Source organism: Eleutherodactylus coqui, chromosome 1 (genome assembly GCF_035609145.1).
Source record: "Eleutherodactylus coqui strain aEleCoq1 chromosome 1, aEleCoq1.hap1, whole genome shotgun sequence".
NCBI classification, from domain to species: Eukaryota; Metazoa; Chordata; class Amphibia; order Anura; family Eleutherodactylidae; genus Eleutherodactylus; species Eleutherodactylus coqui.
In genome coordinates this window covers 282,484,709-282,503,800 of record NC_089837.1, presented here as the reverse complement: position 1 = coordinate 282,503,800, position 19,092 = coordinate 282,484,709, and the positions used below count along the sequence as shown (strand labels likewise).

Genomic DNA, 19,092 nt, shown 5'->3' with positions numbered 1-19,092 from the left:
CCGATCCAGGGGATATGATGTGACCTGTAGGGTTGTGGGGAGGACCCGCGTGCTGGCTAGAGACACATGACTGAAAATAATAACTCGGGCTGACCTGAGAATATGCAAGAGAAGAGAGAAGCAAGAAAACAAACTAGTAATATATGGGGTGTCAACTTAGATCGTTATTATTTGTACTTTTAAAAAGGGTCAACCAATTAGATCCAAAGTTTGTGCCCCCCCCCCCCCTATTTTTCCCTTCCTTACCATTCCCCCTCTCCCTTGCCCCCCTTACCCCTCCCCTCCATGCAAGATAATTTGAGAAATACGACAGGAGTTCCGGAATCACAAAGAATCGTTGGAAGGTCATCTGACATGAACCCCCCACCCTTCCCCCATCCGGATCACAACTCCTACTACAGTGGACAAAACCACAGGGCCGTCGTTCTGTAATTCGTATGCGAGGGGATAACTTGGTGAAATTGTTTAAAGGAATACTTTTTTCACTAAAAAATATTTTTAATTAAATATCACAAAAGTATAATAGGCAGTTAGACAGCAACGTAAAATTCCAATAACATCCAACAGTCAGGAATTTGAATCTGAAATGCAAAGACAGCATGTGTGCACTGACTGGACATCGCTACATTCTTATGTGAATGTAGTAATTGCACATTAATTTTGTACATGTAGTTTTTGTCACTATGTGTGTACCCTTGAAGGCTCTGGACACCTTTGCAGGGTTTTTTCCACATAGTTTGAGTGAAAATATTTTTTCAGTAGCCTGCATCATGATTAGCTCCTACAGCATCTATATCCAACAGTATAGAGCAAGCTGCAGAATGCTGTTCCCCCACAAATTGTGTCCAGCTTTTTTAAAAATATGGTGAGGAAATGATGAAGAGTATTTATAAACAAAACAAAGTTTACAATTTATTGAGTTTTTAAAAAAAAACAAAAAAACAGCTTAACCCCTTGAAGACAGTGCTGTAAATTTGCAGCAGATGCGCCTGTCCTTTTATCCCAGCTGACAGCAAAAATACAATGGGGGATTAAAGCCTCTGCTCCTGCAATCAAGCATGAGCAGGTTGGGTTCTCAGCTGTTAGTCACAGCTGAGACCTCGGAGGAGAAGTGAGAAGCAGTTTTTAATCGCTTCTGCCTTCTCCTTTCCCAGGTACATAGCGTTTATTGCTATGTACTTTGAAGTGAAAGTGGAAATGTTTCTTTCACTACGCTACCTGGTGATCACATGACCGTGGAGTTCTCACTGTTACAGCAGAGCTGCAGGGTCTTAGTAGACCCTGATCAGCATTGCCAGTGACTATCGTCACTACATGGGGATGTTTTCCCTGTCACTGGGTCACGTATGGATGTCCCAGTTACAGATAAAAAGTGTGTAATTAAAAAAAAAACATTAAAAAAAAAAAATATGTGAATGACCCCACAGAGATCATATATGATGTCATGGGGAACATAGTTGGTAAAAAAAAAAAATTGTTACAAAAAGTAAAAAAAGAATTACAGATTTAAAAATATATGCATAAAAAAGGAAAATGACCCAAAGCCGACACTAACCAAAACCATCGCCATGTGCGCCCTGTAATTCAAAAGCATACATATTATATATCTGGAACTCATTCCAATATTTTATTTTAGCATAAATTACTTTAAAAAGATAATTTTTTTTTAGCCTTTTACTCCCAACAAAACAAAAAAAAAGGAAAAAAAAAGTCAGTGAAAAAGATATTTAAAAAATAGCCCTATATGTCACGGGAAAAACCACCACATGGGTAAAATCCCTAAAAAGTGTCCGGTCGTTTCAGTACAAAACAGCCTGGTCCTTAAAGGGGTTGTCCCGTGGCAGAAATGTAAATTTTTTCTCTTCCCAGTCCCCCTTCTAAAGCAAACATACTACACTACCCGTGGAAAGCGTTTTTAAAGAGCGTTTCTACTCACCATTAGCTCGTTTTATGAACTTATAAAAATTCTTCTTTCAAGATGGCCGCCGGTCCTTTCCCAAGGTGCACCACGGTTTTCTCCTATGGTGCACTGCGGGTCTTCTCCCATGGTGCACTGTGGATGTTCTTCAGCTGTCTGAGCTCCATTGCCAATTCCAGCCACCTCATTGGCTGATGGGCACCATGTGACGGGGGCAGAGCTACGCGATGAGGCCGAGAAGGGGGAGGAGCCAGGACGCAGCTCATGAGAAAGGACCTTACAGAAGGGGATTCCTGTCTGCGCAAGCCCGACTGTTTGTGCGACCAGAGAAGCAGTTTGCTCATCGCCATGGAGACGGGGACGCCAGCACCAGGAGGGGGTAAGTGTATAACTTCTGTATGGCCAATATTTAATGCACGATGTATATTACAAAGTGCATTAATATGTCGATACAGCAGTGCTTAACCCCACTTGCTTTCGCGGGACAACCCCTTTAAGGGGTTAAGAGATTGCAACTGCATGCATTTAAAATAAAATAAAAAAGGTGTGCATAGCCTTTAATGTCCGATTGCTTTGATCTAAAATTAAGAGTGCGATACAAAACTATACCTTTAGCACCTCCATCTTTAAGCCACTGTCAGAAGTTGGACCATCAGGCATTTGGAGGGCCTGAACAAATGCCTCCGTGAATTGCTGTATTACTGGGAAGATGAGTGCATGTGCCACACCCTGTGAAGTTGAACAGAAATGACATTACTAACTAGGAATAAATTCACTCATCATTAAGGTCACTATTCGGGTGCCGTCATACTTGCAAGAAAATCGTGAGAGATTTGTGCGTTGCGAGATGCACAAATCTCACACAAATATGAAATCCATTCTTTTGAATGGGTTCATTCACATTAGCAATGTTTTCCTGCACGACACCATATTGCGATTCTTTGCAGGGCAAAAAAAAATGTAAGAAAAAAAAAACAAAAAACATCGCAGCATGTTCTATCTTTCTGCAATATCACCCACTATTTTCAATAAGGGCGGCGGCAGCAGCGCCAACCCCATTAAAAAGAATGGGAGAAGTAGCGATCCTCTGCTGTAGCCGTTTTCATGTGAACACACCTCGCACCCCGAGGCTTTCACATGGATGGTGAGGGCAATATGGGGCCATGATTCATGGACCAATATCACCCTCGCCAGTGTAAAGTAGCCCTTACACCGTACCACTACTACATAGTTATAAAACATTATTGCATCCTGTAACGGTGCCCTTAATTTTTTTTTTGCCATAGATGATCAGTCCACACATACTACAGGAGAGAAATTATACATTTACACTACCTAAGCGCAATGTAAATAGACAAACAACCCCTATTACCACTAAAACAATGTTAACCTCTTAATGATCAATCCTGTTTAAGCCTTAAATGGACATTAACTTTTCACACAATGTATAGTGATCCAACAGCCTGTGTATCATCAAGCTTCTAAATGTACTTGTTTTTTTAAAGGTTTTAAAGTTTAATGCAAAAAGGTTTTAAAGTTTAATGCACTAGAGGTCTCACTTACAAGAACTTCACAATCCACTGCTTGATGTTAGGCATTTAGCTTTTCTAAATCACCGCATTCAAAAGACCCATAACTTTATTTTTCAGTTTTAAGGAAAGGGCTTTGTGTAAGGGCTGGTTATTTGCATGATGAGCTGTAGTTTTTATTGGCACGCTCATTGAGCGCTATGTACCCAGGAAAGGAGAAGGTAGAAGTGGTTAAAAACAGATTCTCACTTCTCCTCTGGGTCCTCTGCTTGATTGCAGGAGCCGAGGCTTTAATCCTGCGCCAAACATCTGCCACCGGCAGGGATTAAAGCCCAGAACCAAGCTCTGTATATTTACCGCAATTGGTCCTTAAAGAGTTAAAGTGAAAATTGGTTATGTCACTAAGGGGTTAAAAAAAGGAGACTTAAAACGGTATTCTGGTGCTCAAAAATTGTAATTTTCCTTGTCACATATAAAGACTAATTTACATTGTCTATAAAATGTGCTTGTTTTCATCTGTGAATCTATACCTTCCTTTCATGCCACTCCTCATGTCAACCATTCGGTCTCCCATGGATCAGACCCGTTAGAGCTGCTGTCCTAGTGGTTGGACAGGCGCTGAAGTTGCAACCATCACAGTGCCAGTTCATTTTGCCTCTCATGAACACTCATTCCACATGCGCTTTTTAGTATCTCTTGCGCCATACTAAGTCAGCATATCTGCACCAGCTATGTTTGGCAGGACGCAAAATCTTGAAAAATTACTGGCTGCTATGAAAATTACTAGCAGTGCCTGGGAGTCTTGTAACAAATTTCTCCTGCAATCAGCTGTTTTGGCGACACACACGCCATGCAAGAAGGAGGCACTATACATTGTGGAATTTGTAGTATCCTGCCCAACGAAATAGCGCTATCTTTAGCGCAAAGTATATGGGGGGGGGGGGGGTTACATGCAAATCAAAAAAGGCATTCGATTTCCATATCTGACATATGGCCACATCTAACTGTATAGCCTTCAGGATATGTCGGAGCTCTGCTCAAATACATTTACATGAGACATATTTAAAATCTACAATAAAAAAAGTGACATATTTGGGAACGTTCTTTCAATTTTACATGACTATTAGGGGGTTAAGCAGTGACACTACCAAACTGTCGAGAAACCCATTTAACAAGGCGAATGGTAACAGTTGTAAATATATTTACAGGAGGGAGGAGTAAGAGAAACACAGTTCTATGGAAAAGGCATCGTTCTTTCATGGGGAGTGCAAGCACTTGCTAAGACAGACATGTTCGGAGATACTCCTTAACACGATACCTGAAGGAACGCCAAACGTGTACAAACTACATTAAGGGAAATGTTTCACCGGGTTCATGCTGCTCTAAGGGCATTAGATCACTTTTCTTTTAGTAATTTTTCTAAAATCACTGTTTCGGTCCTGCAGCGCAAGCCAAGGATGTTATACGTGCAATGCGGTGCGCACGCTCCGTGGTCTTTGATGTCCATGAGCTGTACACTCCAGTGTTCATAATTTCCAGCTGTCCTCTTCTACATCAGAAAGCTGTGGATCAGTGGTGGGAGTGTGAGGCGAACCACAAGTCAGGAATATCAAGGACTAAAGCTTGAGCTACAGCATGTCACTTATTTTATTTTCATAAAGGGTCTTTGTCACCAATTCATGCTGCATTAAGAGGAATAGGTCTCCCAACTTATAGCTAAGAATTTGCCATTGTCAAAAAAACAAAAACGAAACAATTCAATCATTCAAAACTGGAGCTGAGGAAAAAAAATGGATTCAAGACACATCTTGGCTGTACGACTCTGCTTTACCTTCTCATTTAGAGGTCCACTATCATAAAATTGATAATGTACAAAAGTATATCATAAGAATGGGAGACATACAACCTTTTCCATCTCCTCCATAGTACAAATCATGTGCGCACATGTAGTAAAAATCTCTACAGCTCGAGACCGGGTACGGATTCCATACACCTGTAAATATGGAAGAGATGCAGAGAATAAATCACCAGTCTTGAAAAGGTGCACTTCAATTATCAAAACATGAAGCTAAGGCCGGTTCACACGACCGGATTCCTATAACAGAATCCGCAATTGGCGTCTGCACAAAGGCATTGAAAGGCACGTACTTCCAGTTTTCCACTCGCAATTGCGGATACGAATTGTGTATTTCGTGAGCAGAGGAGAAATCGCGGCATGCTCTTTAGCTGCAGACTCCGCACGGATTGAAGTCAATGGGGCAGTCTGACCCGCAGCATCGCTTAGCAAATAAAAGTATTGGAAAAAATATATATGTAATGTGCATGACTGATGGCAAACCACCGCGGTCATATGCAATGCAGAAGCCACAGATACGCGAGGTCACCGGCCTTCTGCGGGATCCTGCATGTGGAATCCAACCTAGTCATATAAAGCTGGCCTTTGGCTGTGCTCTAATTACAAGACAGAAAGAAATTGGCTCGCGTTCACAGGTCACTGATTTGCTACAGATTTTGGTGTAGATCTGCAGATTTCACCTTTGCAATTGAATTCAAATTGAAGGGATGAAAGCTATTGCAGATGAGCCCCAATATCCACAACAATATCTGCAGGAAATCATTGATGTGTGAACACACCCTTAGAGGACTTCAGCTCTCCTGACATTTCTGCTTCAGTGAATAGTAAGTAGCATTCACTATAAAACAATGAATCCGCAGTCTCTTTACTTAAAGAACATTGCCATCTTTGTTATTCTTCCTGCAAAAAAAAAACCCTGACAAACAGGTGGGGTGCCATTCCGCTTGTCAAGACTGTTCTCATCAGTCCCATATTGTCAGATGCACTTATGGGCATATCACCTTCACAAATACAGTGTTAAACACCCACTTGTCAGTTTATTCATAAACGTTTTCAGGCAGAACTGAAATGCAGCCTTGTTTAATGAGGCATGTAACTATTTACTAGAGCAGACACGTCAGGAGAGCTGACATGCCAACTTAACATGTTTTGGATAAATTCGGTAATATATTATTTTGCATGACAAACTACTATGGCCGCCTGCAGATGGCCAAATGTCGGTTTCCGCTGCAGCGGGATGCGGTCCCGTGCCCCTGCAGAGGCCTGCGGCTTATCCGCTCCTGGCGTCTTCATGCTCTGCTATGTACCGGCTGCTGGCGCATGCGCAGAGAGGAGCCAGGAGGTCTCTACTGACATTTCTGTGCAGGCCTCTGTGAGACCCGCACAAGAATAGAACATGCTGCGTTTTGTTTTCCGCGTGTTTTCACGCAGACAAATCACGGCCGTCTGCATAGGATTGCGTTATCTAATGCAATCCTTTGCAGGCGGGCAGGGGCGGAAATTCTGAGGGAAATCCCGCCGCTGAATACCTGCCCGTGTGCAGGGGGCCTAAAGCTAGAGCCCTACAGTTCTTTATTTTAGCTTGCAGTGAATCCTTCCACAACTGAAACGGATCATGCATTGCTCACAATATGATCTACATGTCCGGTGCTACCCAGTTTGCTGAAAAATCACACAGAAATCTGTGCATCAACATGGCAGTAAGCAGGACAAGTAGAACAGAAGAAACTGCAGAGTTCTGAAATTTTAGCAGCAGAAATTTGTTCCACATATCTGAATGGGGTTTTTTTAAATGTATTTTTTTTTAAACCCAATTTTAGATTACTGCTGTAGAAATACCTGCAATGTAAATCCTGTACTTGGAGCATGCTGATATTCAATGCAAAGCATGGTGAACTAATGTAAAGGTAAATTAAAGAGCCACAAAGGAGATAGTCTCCATTTATGATTTAGCCATTCTCCCCAATACAAGTGAGCTAGTAATACCTTAGTTCGTTCTTTCTGAAACGCTTTGCCTCGCTCTCCTCAAATGGTCATGTGATCTCAATTCTGACCAGCTCAGATTTCCTTGGGTTTATACTGTATGAAACTAGTCAATTTCAGTCTGAAAGATGCTGTTATATGGACCCTACCATAGAAACTGTTTAGAGGCGGACACTCCCTATCACAGTTACTAATGATTCTACAGCTCCTGTCCCACAGTTATAATACAGGAGATCACAGCTCATCCTTCTTACTGTATACTTATCGTCTGTAGCTTATTTAGGTGAATACAGAAGGTAATGATAACTTCACTATCCCCCCAGCAAGTAGTATGGTATAGTCTTGAACTAATGTTGTACTGATGCATCATGGGATAGATTTGAAGACGAAGGTAAAAAAAAAATCTCACTCTAAGGCTGGATTCACACGGGGCGGATTTGCTGCGGTAATTCCGTGCGGAATTTCAACGCGGCAAATCCACATGCGGCCGCTAATCCCGGTATTAGCCAGCCATGTGGATGAGATTTCTCAGCAATCTCGTCCACACGGGACGGCAAATCCACAGCGGTTAAGCCGGCAGAAACCGCTGCTGCAGCGCGGATTTGCCGAACGCAGCATGTCTAAATTTTTTTTTTCCCGCTGCGGCCGCACTCTCCTCTATTGGAGCGCCAGCCGCAGCGGAGGAGAGAGCGGCCAGGCCGCGGCGGCTTTTTCCACGGCAGTTCTCCCGGCGGAAATGTCGCGGTTTTTGCTGCGGCCAAACCGCGACATTTCTGTCGGGAATCCGCCCTGTGTGACCGTGGCCTAAGGGCTTATTTACATGGGTGATACTCGAGAGTTTTGTGCAATGCACACAAAACTCGCACAAATATGAATTCCATTCTTTTGAATGGAAAAAATAAATTGCAGTACGTTCTAACTTTGGGCATTTCCTTGAAACACCTCGCCTGTTCTCAATGGAATTTTAGACATCGCATGGCACTTGAATGCTGTGCGATGTGCATATGGGCGCAATGTGATATTTCCATTGAAGTCAATGGGAAACACTTTGCGATCCCCACGTGTGTGAGAACCACAGTTTCACAGAAGCAATATGATTTTTAATCAAAAACACTTTGTATTGCTGTGATAATTGCACCTTGGTAAGCACTTTATTGGGCCTAATTTCTCGGCCCGATATCGCACATGTCGTGTAAGTGTAGACTGAGAATGGTGCCTGAAAAGCACAGGGCTGCATTGCATGGAAGTATCTGCACAACACAGAGGTTCACAGTGTGACATGCAATCATGTGAGGGGCGCAAAGATTAAAAAAAAAAAAAAAAAAGGGGGTTTTGCCAGAGTGGCCTTTTAAAATACTGGGTTTAGTTTTCATTGTGTCTGCCTAATGAACTAATTATCTCTACTGCATGATTTTAAGCATCATTTTAAAGTGTCAGCTCTTCTGAGCTATGTATGCTAAACTGATGGGCTCATATCAGCCAATATGCTAAGTCTGGGAATGTCAGTATTAGGCCATGTTCATAAGGGGTGGAAATGTTGCAGATTTTTTTTTTTTTTTTTTTTACACAGAAAATCCACTGTTTACTGTACAAATAATGTGGATGAGAGTTTAATAAAATCTTGTACACATTGAGGAGAAAAATTCTGCACTAAATCGGCAGTACAAAGCACATTTTAAATCCCCGGCTTATCAACTTATGCCGATTTTCAGTGCAGATTCCACATCTTCAAATAAGGGGGTGAAATCCACAGCAGATCCACCACACAAGTACATACCATTAGGCTGCGGCCACACAGGGTGTAAATCGTGCGAAATGACAGCAGCGGGACTGCACGGAAATACAGCGAGATTTCCGCGGCAGAAATACCATTCAGCGCAGGTTTTGAAGCAGCTTCTCCGCCTGCATTCCGCTGTGGCCATCTCTCCTATACACTTATCTTGCAGCGCACCGGTGCTAGTTTCAAATCCAAATAAAACCAATATCTGCATGAAGTTTGTATGTTCTCCCTGTGTTTGCATGAGTTGCCTCTGGGTAATTCAGACTTTTTAACAGTTCAAAATCATACTAATAGGCAAATGTAGACTGCTGACCCCAATGGGGACAGGGCCCAATGTGAGTGATGACAGTCTAGTGCTGCGGAATATGCATTCACTATATAGATACTTAACATAATTACCACACTCGAGAGAAACTGGGTAAGAAGTTGTAGGTTGTTCTCCTCCTATTGCCCCTTGTGTAAATGAAATTTGTGGGGGGCAAAATCGTAATGTTTCGTTTTCAAAGCCCAATTCTAATTTTGCCAGGTCAAAATAATTAGTAAACCCCAGAATGTAGTTTGAGGTTTCCAAAATGGAGTCTTTTGGGGGTGTTTCTTATGTTTTGGTACATCATGACCTCTGCAAACCTGAAATGGTGTCTGAAAAAAAATGTCCTACTAAAAGGGAGGGCCCAAAATCCACAATATCCTTCATGTCTGAGACCTATGTGAATCATGGTGCAAACTAAGGCTACATGTGGGATATTTCTAAAAACTGCAAACACGGGTTTATAAAGCAACAATAACCAAAATCTAGTAAATATACGTAACACACCTCACTCATGGTAAAGATCTTGTACATCTCTGGGAGAATGACAGGTGCTACCAAAGGCATTTGTGTATCAGTAACTTCACGAGTGAACTCTACAAAAAAATAAAGAAATATAAAGGTAGCATTACTACTGCATGCATTGGCTTATCAACAATTATTTTTACAACACATTCAAAATATCAAGCAAAGTAATTTGTAAAAAGCTTTCACTAAGTAAATACACTGTTGTCAGTACATTGCAGAGGGTCCAAAAAGAACAAATGTTATCCTTTAGATTCACAATGTTCAGATTCCCATTCCCTACAAGATCAACAATAAAGGGGTTTTACAGGAAGAATACTACTGATGACCTACCCTTAAGGCAAGGTCATCAACAGTTGATCATCTGGGGTCCGTCGCTCGGGACCCTGACTGATCAGCTAAGTGGGCGCATGCCGCAGCACTGCAAATACACAGAGGTCTGAGTGGAAGTCTTCGTGCCGACCTCTGTGTAGTGGCTAGCGCTTATAACTGCAGGCACGGCTCTCATTGATTTCAACTTGGTCAGTAATTCTCATGAATTAGGGTTCACACACAAAGGACACTTTCAACGTTCTACCTAAATGACCTTTTCAATTGCTTGCAGGCAAAGGAATGCACGTGGCCTTTCATGACACTAATTATGTTTTTTTTTAAATAGCAGCTCGCTTTGAAAGGTTCTTGTAAGAAAAGAAGTTCCTATTTTTTAATGGCGACCACAGAACTCAAGCGTCATTAAAGCAGCTCAGCTGTATATACCTGTCAAAACTCTCATGGCACCATGGACAGCATTGACCTCCCCGCTTACTAGCATCTCCATCAGCAGGTTAAAGAGCTGTGGCCAAGCTTCAGGCCAATCCCAATGTGCAATAGCAGACACAGCATATGCTACACTGGAGCGCACTTTACTTATAGACTCTCTAAGTCCTCGAGGAAGCAGTTGGCGGATCGCTGCTTTAGCCTAGTTTAAAAAAAAAAAATGCATTAGCATAACTGTGTCAAACTCCACACAAACTTATATAAATTCCTTTCTATTAGAGGAAAGTCTGTAAGAAAAAAAAACTTACCCTTTCGGTAGTCTCCGGCAACCTGAACTTCTCCGATTGGGAACACCAATGATTTTCAACATACTGCTTCAAAACCACTGATGCCAGCTGAGGAGTGAACAGTAACTATGATCAATACTAGTACTGAGAATTCCATAAGTCACTACATCGATTGCTAATAGCACCTACAGTATGTGATTTAAAGGGGTATTCCCATCTCCGGGATTACATTCCAATGTGATACAAATACGAAACCAAAGCACTCACCAATCACATTTGTTGCAAAAGTGTCCCTTTCTCTAGAAAAAAAGCTTTAGGCCTCATGTCCACGGGAAAAATTGAATTGCGAAATCCATGTGCATCACCGACACGCGCGATCCGCAATTTCAATCAGCCCATAGACAATATTGGGTCTCCCCAGGTAATTAGATACCTGTAGATGTTTTCTTTCCCCGATTTGCAGATCGCATGTGTAGTAAAGTAAAAAAAATAATAATTTATATTTAAATAATCGCAGCATGCTTTAATTTCTGCAAATTCCTGCACGGACGGCTTCTACTGAGTTCAATGGAAGCCGTCTGATCCATGGCACACCCATTGCTGACACTGCGGACGTAACACGGATCCGCGGGAAAGCAGAAGATATAAAAAAAAAAATTTATTTTTTTTTAAATGCACCACGCCTGCCGTGCAGAAGAAGGAAGATCTGTTACGGAAAAGACGTGCATCGCATCCAAAACAGGTAAGAAAATGGCCATGGCTGCAGGCACGGTTGGGTTCCGCACTTGGAATCCACCCATACCGTGGACATGAGGCCTTAGGCTTCCTTTAGGCTGCCTGTAGATTCGTTGCAGAAGGACTCATGGCCCTTCTTAAAATGAATGGGACACTTAGCTGGTGTGTATTTGCTGCGGATTCCTTGTCAGATCTGCAGTAAACATCTGAACACACATCTAGGACGAAAGCCTCAGATGTGATGTAAACAAAAGGTTAACAACTGGCAATTTCTATCAACAGAGATTAATAAAAATTACGCACAAGCCATGCCCTTTTCTAAGTAGCGCGGTGGAAGCCCAACGTACTCCGTTCTAGTTAATGGTTCCAATCAGGCACTGTTCACATCCCTTGTGGGTCAGTGTGATCCTCCGCCATGGTAGCTGAACAATGGAAATGCATAGTGCATGTTTGAAGGAAGCCTATATTACACGCACGATGCACGGCCATGTGATATGTGGGGAATGGAGTCAATGAAAGTACATGGATTTTCAAGGATCCATTCACATTAGCGTGTAAACCCTGCATGCTCATAATAAAGATGGCAGCGTGCTCTATTTCTCTGCATGTCACGCATGAACAGCCCTATTCTTTTCTATGGGTGGCATATGCACCACTGTCCATTCGCAATATATTGCGTATGGGTGACATTGCATATGCAGCGCTGCTATGAGACAGAGCTGAGAATGTAAAAAAACAAAAAACAAAAGTGGCACTGCGCACGACAGTGCGGGATACGCAGTTCCGCGCAGTGCACCATCACTGCCATAGGCAGCGATAGCCGTCTCATTGCCAGCTCACAGGCCAGGAAACCGCTGTGAGATCTACGTAGCGGTTTACGCATGCAGCCGTGTGAATGAGACGTAATTGATCTCCACTGCGCACATCTCAGAACCAAGGCTCTAATACTCTGCTGAGAAAAGGAGTCATCACCCACGTACAATCAAGCGGCATAAAAGGGCTATTCATAGTCCTATTGGAACCCCATACCAGCGTGCTGCAAATACGAAAGCCAAACACCCCTTACGCACCCGTTCCAAAAAAGCCGCTTCTCCTGAAAAGATACAGTGCTCTTTCAAGTTGTTTACTGCTCGTTGCCAGGGAAACCGAACAAGAACTTGTTTGCGCTGCCCAGGTCTTCTCTGGAAAGAAAACACAGAATACAGTGGTGCCTGGCGGGCAGGAGCTGGAACCATGCACCCAGCAGGGCACCACATGGGCAGTTAGGGGTGTGTCAGCCATCACTGCTCCATAATGGAAGCGGTCAGTTCCCCCTAGCAGAGTACTAAACTACTTGAAAGAACACTACGACTGTGCAGGAGAAGGGGGCACTTCTGAAATGGGCATGTGATGGGCGAATGCTTTACTTTCACACTAGAATGGGGTATCCAGGACGGAAGTCCCCTGCTGCACTCACTCACCTGTCTTATGGCAAGAGCACCTTGGGGATCCACAGTCAGTTCAGCCAAATGCACCCCAAATTCTGCTCCAAGACAAAACAAGAAAACCAGTCATCTACAAGCCGCCTGTTACCGGGTGGCAGGAGCTGCATCCTCATGCAGTGGGCAGACCCCCAGCCCGCTCGCCCTCGCTGTTCTCACCCTCTGTCACTTCCAGCACTTTCAGCTGCTCCTCCGCCGCCGCTCGCACCTCGTGCCCCGGGGACAGGATGCCACTCAGGGTTTCCAACAAGGCCTCTCGCAGCCCTGCCTGCACAGTAGGGAAACCGGCCGGCATGCCCTGCGCCATTATAGGGATGCTATGCCAAGCACCAGCCGGGAAAACTTCAATGCCTTACAGTGCAGCGCGCCAAACACCGCCCGCCAAGCCGAGCACGCAGGGAGAGGGCGGGGCCACGCCGGGGACAGGAGGCGGGGCCACGCAGGGTCAAGGGTAGGGTTGTGGGTGACGCGCCTGCCGGGACCTGGATGCAGAGTTGGGCTCTACTAGGAACGCTGCGGCGTTCCATGGGGAATGCCATACATGTGTGATGGATGCCGGTACCAAGTATGCCCCCCGGCCTCATCAGCCCATTATACATAATGCACAGTCCACTAGGCTGGGGCTCAGGCTGACTAAAGGAAGTGACTGCTTTCCTTCTGGGCAGCGGCTGGACATCGCTCCCAGCGATCCGCACAGAACCTTGGAACATAAATCCAAAGCATAGTGCAAACTGCACAGATATTTTCATTACATTTTTAGGTCTCCAGGAATTTAGTTTTTTAATTGCAGCATTCTAAGGCCGGTCTCACACAACTGGGTTTGAATTGCAGAATTCACGATCGTCACCCGCACAGACGATCCGCAGTATTCCGTACATATTCAAACAAATAGAACATTTGCATGTCTATTATGAGCAGATAGTGATCATGATTTCCACCCGTGGAAATTAAATCGCAGCATGTTCTATTTTTACACGGATGGCTTCCATGGAAGCTGTCCGACCCGCAATTGACATTGCAGAAAGGCTGCAGATTTCACGTCATTGCCTAGCGTTTGTTTGGGGGAAAAAATTTGAAAAAACAATCTGTACTGCACATGTCCGATGGCTCTCCGTCCATCCGGGCACAGGGTCGGATTCCGCTGCGGGATCCTGAATGCGCAATCCGACCAGTTTGTGTGCATTTGGCCTAACAGATATAATAACTTTTTTTATTTTGCGATTGACGCAGCCACGCACAGGCCTGTTTATTATTAAACATCATAATCTCTTGATTCACTTTTCTTTTTGGGGGGGAATTACCATATATACTAAATATGTAGTTTGTTTATCTGAGACCACAATGAGTGACCGTTTCTCGTAATCCAATGGGATAGCTGTGTAAGCCGTGTACCGGGGTGGGCTCCCCAGGATACAGCGAAGTCACGGACAAGGAAAACGTCTCTGACACCAGTTCAGATGCAAACCGAATTTTACTAAAGCACTGTGGCCCACGTGACCACAAACAATGGGTAACCCAACAAAGCTCACATACACTCAGCCATATGGCTGAGGCCCTTGTGCTGTACAGCGCTGTACTCCCCAAAGGGCGCTACTAGAATAGACTATGCTTTTACCTAACGGGCAGGCCCCAATAAACCGGCTCCTTGTTACCTATTAATACCGCTACTCTGGAACAAAGGAAAGGGAGAGTGATCTGAGTACCGGCGGTGCAGCACAACAGCTGACAAACTTAACCACACTGACTCTATCCCCCCAAACCCAATACAATAAGGAAAATTTATAAAGATCAAAAGAACAGCAACTACATAGCCAGGTGAATGTTCCCAGAAGCTTCTAACAGAACAGCTGGATGTGGCATGCCAGCCACTACGTAGATCCTGCTGAATTTGGCTTGACACGGTCCATAAACCTATGTAGTCTAACTACAGGCCAAACGCAGTTCCAAGTAACTTGGCGTCAAAATATGGTGTCTTGCGTGCACATAGTTTTCTTACTCGCCCGGTCTGCTGTATGATCAGCCAAAGAGTCCAGACGGATGAGGGGCCCCTCCAGAAAAGTGTGCAGTACCACAGAGAGCCGTTACTCACTTCCTCAGCGACATCCAGTATTGTCCACACAATAGCCAGTCTACCTCTGGTTGTACAGCAACATCCCCGGCAGCAAGTCTTCTCCCCTCCAGCGGGCATCTGGTCAAAATATGAATCCGCTCTGCTCTGCTGCCTCAGGACACGACCTCCTTTCCTCTTCCGTAGCCCCACTGTGTTATCTCCCTGGACCAACTGTCACCTCACAGTGTATGCACGCTTTTTATTTTCTTTCCTCCCGTGCGCACAGTGTAGCAAGGCAACGGATTCTTCAATCACAGGCTACCATGTTCCTGTCACCTCACAGCTTGACCATAATCTTTTCTGTAGAACAGCGACCTCTTGTGGACAAATAATAAAACACACCGCAGAGGACTATATACAGTAACAAGAACAATGTACACATATTGGAGGCTGTCTCACCCTCTCACAGCTGTATAAGGGCTTGATACTTGTGGGGCAGTTTATAGTACTTATCAGGGCGGTGAAGTTGGAGTCATGGAGTCAGAGGCCCATTTTGGTGAAGTTGGTAGCAAGACTCCAACTCTGGCTTATTAACCACTTAACGCTGCAGGGCGTACAGCTACATCCTGCAGCGTCTGGGTATGTATGAAGGGGGATCGCGGGGTGATCCCGCTCCATACAATGGGGGCTGTTTCTTACAGCCAGCACCTGCCCGCAACAGCTTCAAAAAGCCCCACCGCACGTCAGAGCTGTTAACCCTTTAAATGCCGCCAACAATTCTGATAGCGGTATTTAAATCCACCGACTGATGTTCGGGGGCCACGTATGCTCCCCCCCCCGGGGATAAGATTGTAGGTTGCCACCAGCTATTTCTGCAAACTGAGATTTTGAACTTGCTGCTTTATTGTTTAAAAATTGTGCATATTCACAGAATATGTGAATATGCACAATTTTTAAACAATAAAGCAGCAAGTTTCTCACACCAGTGCCTCCCCTTCTATGGAACTTACTTGTGAAAGAAAGCCAAAGTGACTGCAAGGCTGTACAAGCACTTGGAGACGCACCTGCTGCATGGAACCAGGAGCTAGAAGCCGTCTAAGGTGGGATAAGTCTTTTTTTCTAAACATTGAGATTTTGAACCTCCGGAAGTACTGACTGAAATCTACAAGCAAGTCTGCTGGAGCTGCTGAGGAGACACGCGGCGGACCCAACAGTGCCTAGTGATGTATTGTTTTTTTTTATGCAGCCAGTACTTATTTTAGGGCTTTTACAGTAGGATTTACTACTGTAAAAGTTGCCTTGCACCGTACAGAAACCGCGTTTTTGTGCAATGCAACACAAAGGAAGGGTCCATAGGGACGCATGGGTTACAAAACATAGCAAATCGTGGCTGTATAGAGCATGCCACGATTTTGAATTCTCGCAATGTAGCAGCCTACAAAACATCACTAATTTGAAAGAATCCATTGGAAAGCATGGGCTTCAATATATGTGATTTCTAGAACTGTCGCAGCGTGAGAAAAATCGCACAATTTTTTTTGCCCATGTCAGACAGGCCTAAAGCTTTTTTATGATTGTGTCTATTTCAAGTCCTGCTAGTTTTATTGAAAATCAAGATTTTGTCATGGAAATTTTTTTTAAAAAACTTGTATGAACCCTGTCTGGTCTTTGACTCTTGTCTGCTTCCTGACTATCCTAACCTTTGTGCTTCTGACCTTGGCTACACAATTGAACTTTATTATTTGCCTTCTGCCTGTCCTTTGTCTAGATATCAATACTGAAGTTGTGCTGCCATCCGTGACCAATGCGAGTTATATGAACAAGTCTCAGTTCACTCCATCAGGTATCGTGCCTCAGTCCTGTACAGTATCAGCAGCCACACAGCCGAGACTATCTCTGTGAGTAAATGGTTTGGGGACCCTGCAGCAAAGACCAATTCCTACTAGGTGGAGTCATGGGTGAAAATTGCTGTTCCCCAAGTGATGTGTCGTTTGATATCCCAAAGTCAAATTGGTGTGTGGCAAGGTAGTACCACATCTACCTGCTTGACAATGCTACTGTGTGGAGCAGCGATTCCAAACCGGGGTGCCGCGGCTCTACGGCTGGGTACTGTTGTATTATGTCATCGCCGGAAGTTAGGGTGGCGGCATAATACAGCAGTTTTGTCAAATGTTAACGTCCCCAGCTTTTGATTGACTGGGGGCGTGTTTAATCCAGAGAGCCGGCGGTATCACAGAGCCAGGGACGCGTGACCGTAGATGTGGCGGGCAGGACACCTGGCTCCCTGATAGACCTGGTGGCCGAGACGCTTGCCTGCCTGAAAGAGCCAGCGGCCGGGACGCAGTGAGTACGGGACTACAAGGAGTCGGTAAGTATATGGGTTGGGGGGGGTTAATGTTATTACTGGGTGAGAGGGGGTTAATTTTATTCCTGCAGAGAGGGGGGGGGGTGGTGGTTAATATCACAGCTGGGGCCGCTATTACAGCCGGGGCCGCAACAAGGGAGGCCGCTATTACAGCCGGGGCCGCAATAATGGGGGCCGCTATTACAGCCGGTGCCACAATAATGGGGGCCGCTATTACTGCCGGGGCCACAATAATGGGGGCCGCTATTACAGCCGGTGCCACAATAATGGGGGGCCGCTATTACTGCCGGGGCCACAATAATGGGGGCCACTATTACAGCCGGGGCTGCAATGATGGAGGCCCCTATGACAGCCGGGGCTGCAATAATGGGGGCTGCTATTACAGCCGGGGCCGCAATAATGGGGGCCGCTATTACAGCCGGGACCGCAATAATGGGGGCCCCTATTACAGCCGGGGCCGCAATAATGGGGCCGCTATTACAGCCAGGGCCGCTATTACAGCCGGGGCCGCAATAATGGGGGCTGCTATTACAGCCGGGGCCGCAATAATGGGGGCCGCTATTACTGCCGGGGCTGCAATAATGGGGGCCGCTATTACAGCCGGGGCTGCAATAATGGAGATCGCTAATACAGCCAGGGCCGCAATAATGGGGGCCACTATTACAGCCGGTGCCACAATAATGGAGGCCTCTATTACTGCCGGGGCCGCAATAATGGGGGCCACTATTACAGCCAGGGCCGCAATAATGGGGGCTGCCATTACAGCCAGGGCCGCAATAATGGGGTCGCTATTACAGCCAGGGCCGCTATTACAGCCGGGGCCGCAATAATGGGGGCTGCTATTACAGCCGGGGCCGCAATAATGGGGGCCGCTAATACTGCCGGGGCCGCAATAATGGGGGCCACTATTACTGCCGGGGCTGCAATTATGGAGGCCGCTGTTACAGCCAGGGCCGCAATAATGAGAGACGCTATTACAGCCGGGGCCACAATAATGGGGGTCGCTATTACAGCCGGGGCCGCAATAATGAGGGCTGCTATTACAGACGGTGCCACAGTAATGGAGTCCTCTATTACTGCTGGGGCCGCAATAATGGGGACTGCTATTACAGCCTGGGCCAAAATAATGGGGGCCACTATTACAACCGGGGCCGCAATAATGGGGGCCACTATTACAGCGGGAGCCGCAATAATGGGAGCCGCTGTTACAGCCGGGGCCGCAATAATGGGAGCCGCTATAACAGCCGGACCGCAATAATGGGGGCCGCTATTACTGCCGGGGCCGCAATAATGATCCGAAGTCTTTGCAATAAAATCCCATACTGTTGGGGGGCAGGCTGCATCCAACGGGCAGTAATCAGCTTCTGCGCCCGATACAATGCTCTCTGAATTCCTAAAAGAGTATGCACAGCAACAATACTGTGAAGGCTATGAGCATAAAACTTATATATATATAATTCATCCTGTCTCCTATGAACATCTTTGATATATGCTTCTGGAGGTTATGGGTCTAAAACATAT

General features: G+C 45.2%; 1 protein-coding gene across 1 annotated transcript in view; it reads right to left on the bottom strand.

The window, feature by feature from the left end:
* Positions 1-13,541, bottom strand: part of IPO9 (importin 9) — a 62,685-nt gene extending 49,144 nt beyond the window's left edge. Inside the window, exons 1-7 of the mRNA XM_066609343.1 lie at positions 13,316-13,541; positions 13,136-13,197; positions 10,962-11,048; positions 10,654-10,855; positions 9,880-9,968; positions 5,354-5,440; positions 2,528-2,647 (exon numbers count right to left, since the gene is read on the bottom strand). Of these exons, the coding sequence (XP_066465440.1) occupies positions 2,528-2,647; positions 5,354-5,440; positions 9,880-9,968; positions 10,654-10,855; positions 10,962-11,048; positions 13,136-13,197; positions 13,316-13,463 (795 nt within the window). The 5' untranslated portion in view covers positions 13,464-13,541. The remainder of the gene's footprint in view (positions 1-2,527; positions 2,648-5,353; positions 5,441-9,879; positions 9,969-10,653; positions 10,856-10,961; positions 11,049-13,135; positions 13,198-13,315) is intronic.
* Positions 13,542-19,092: the final 5,551 nt, after the last annotated feature.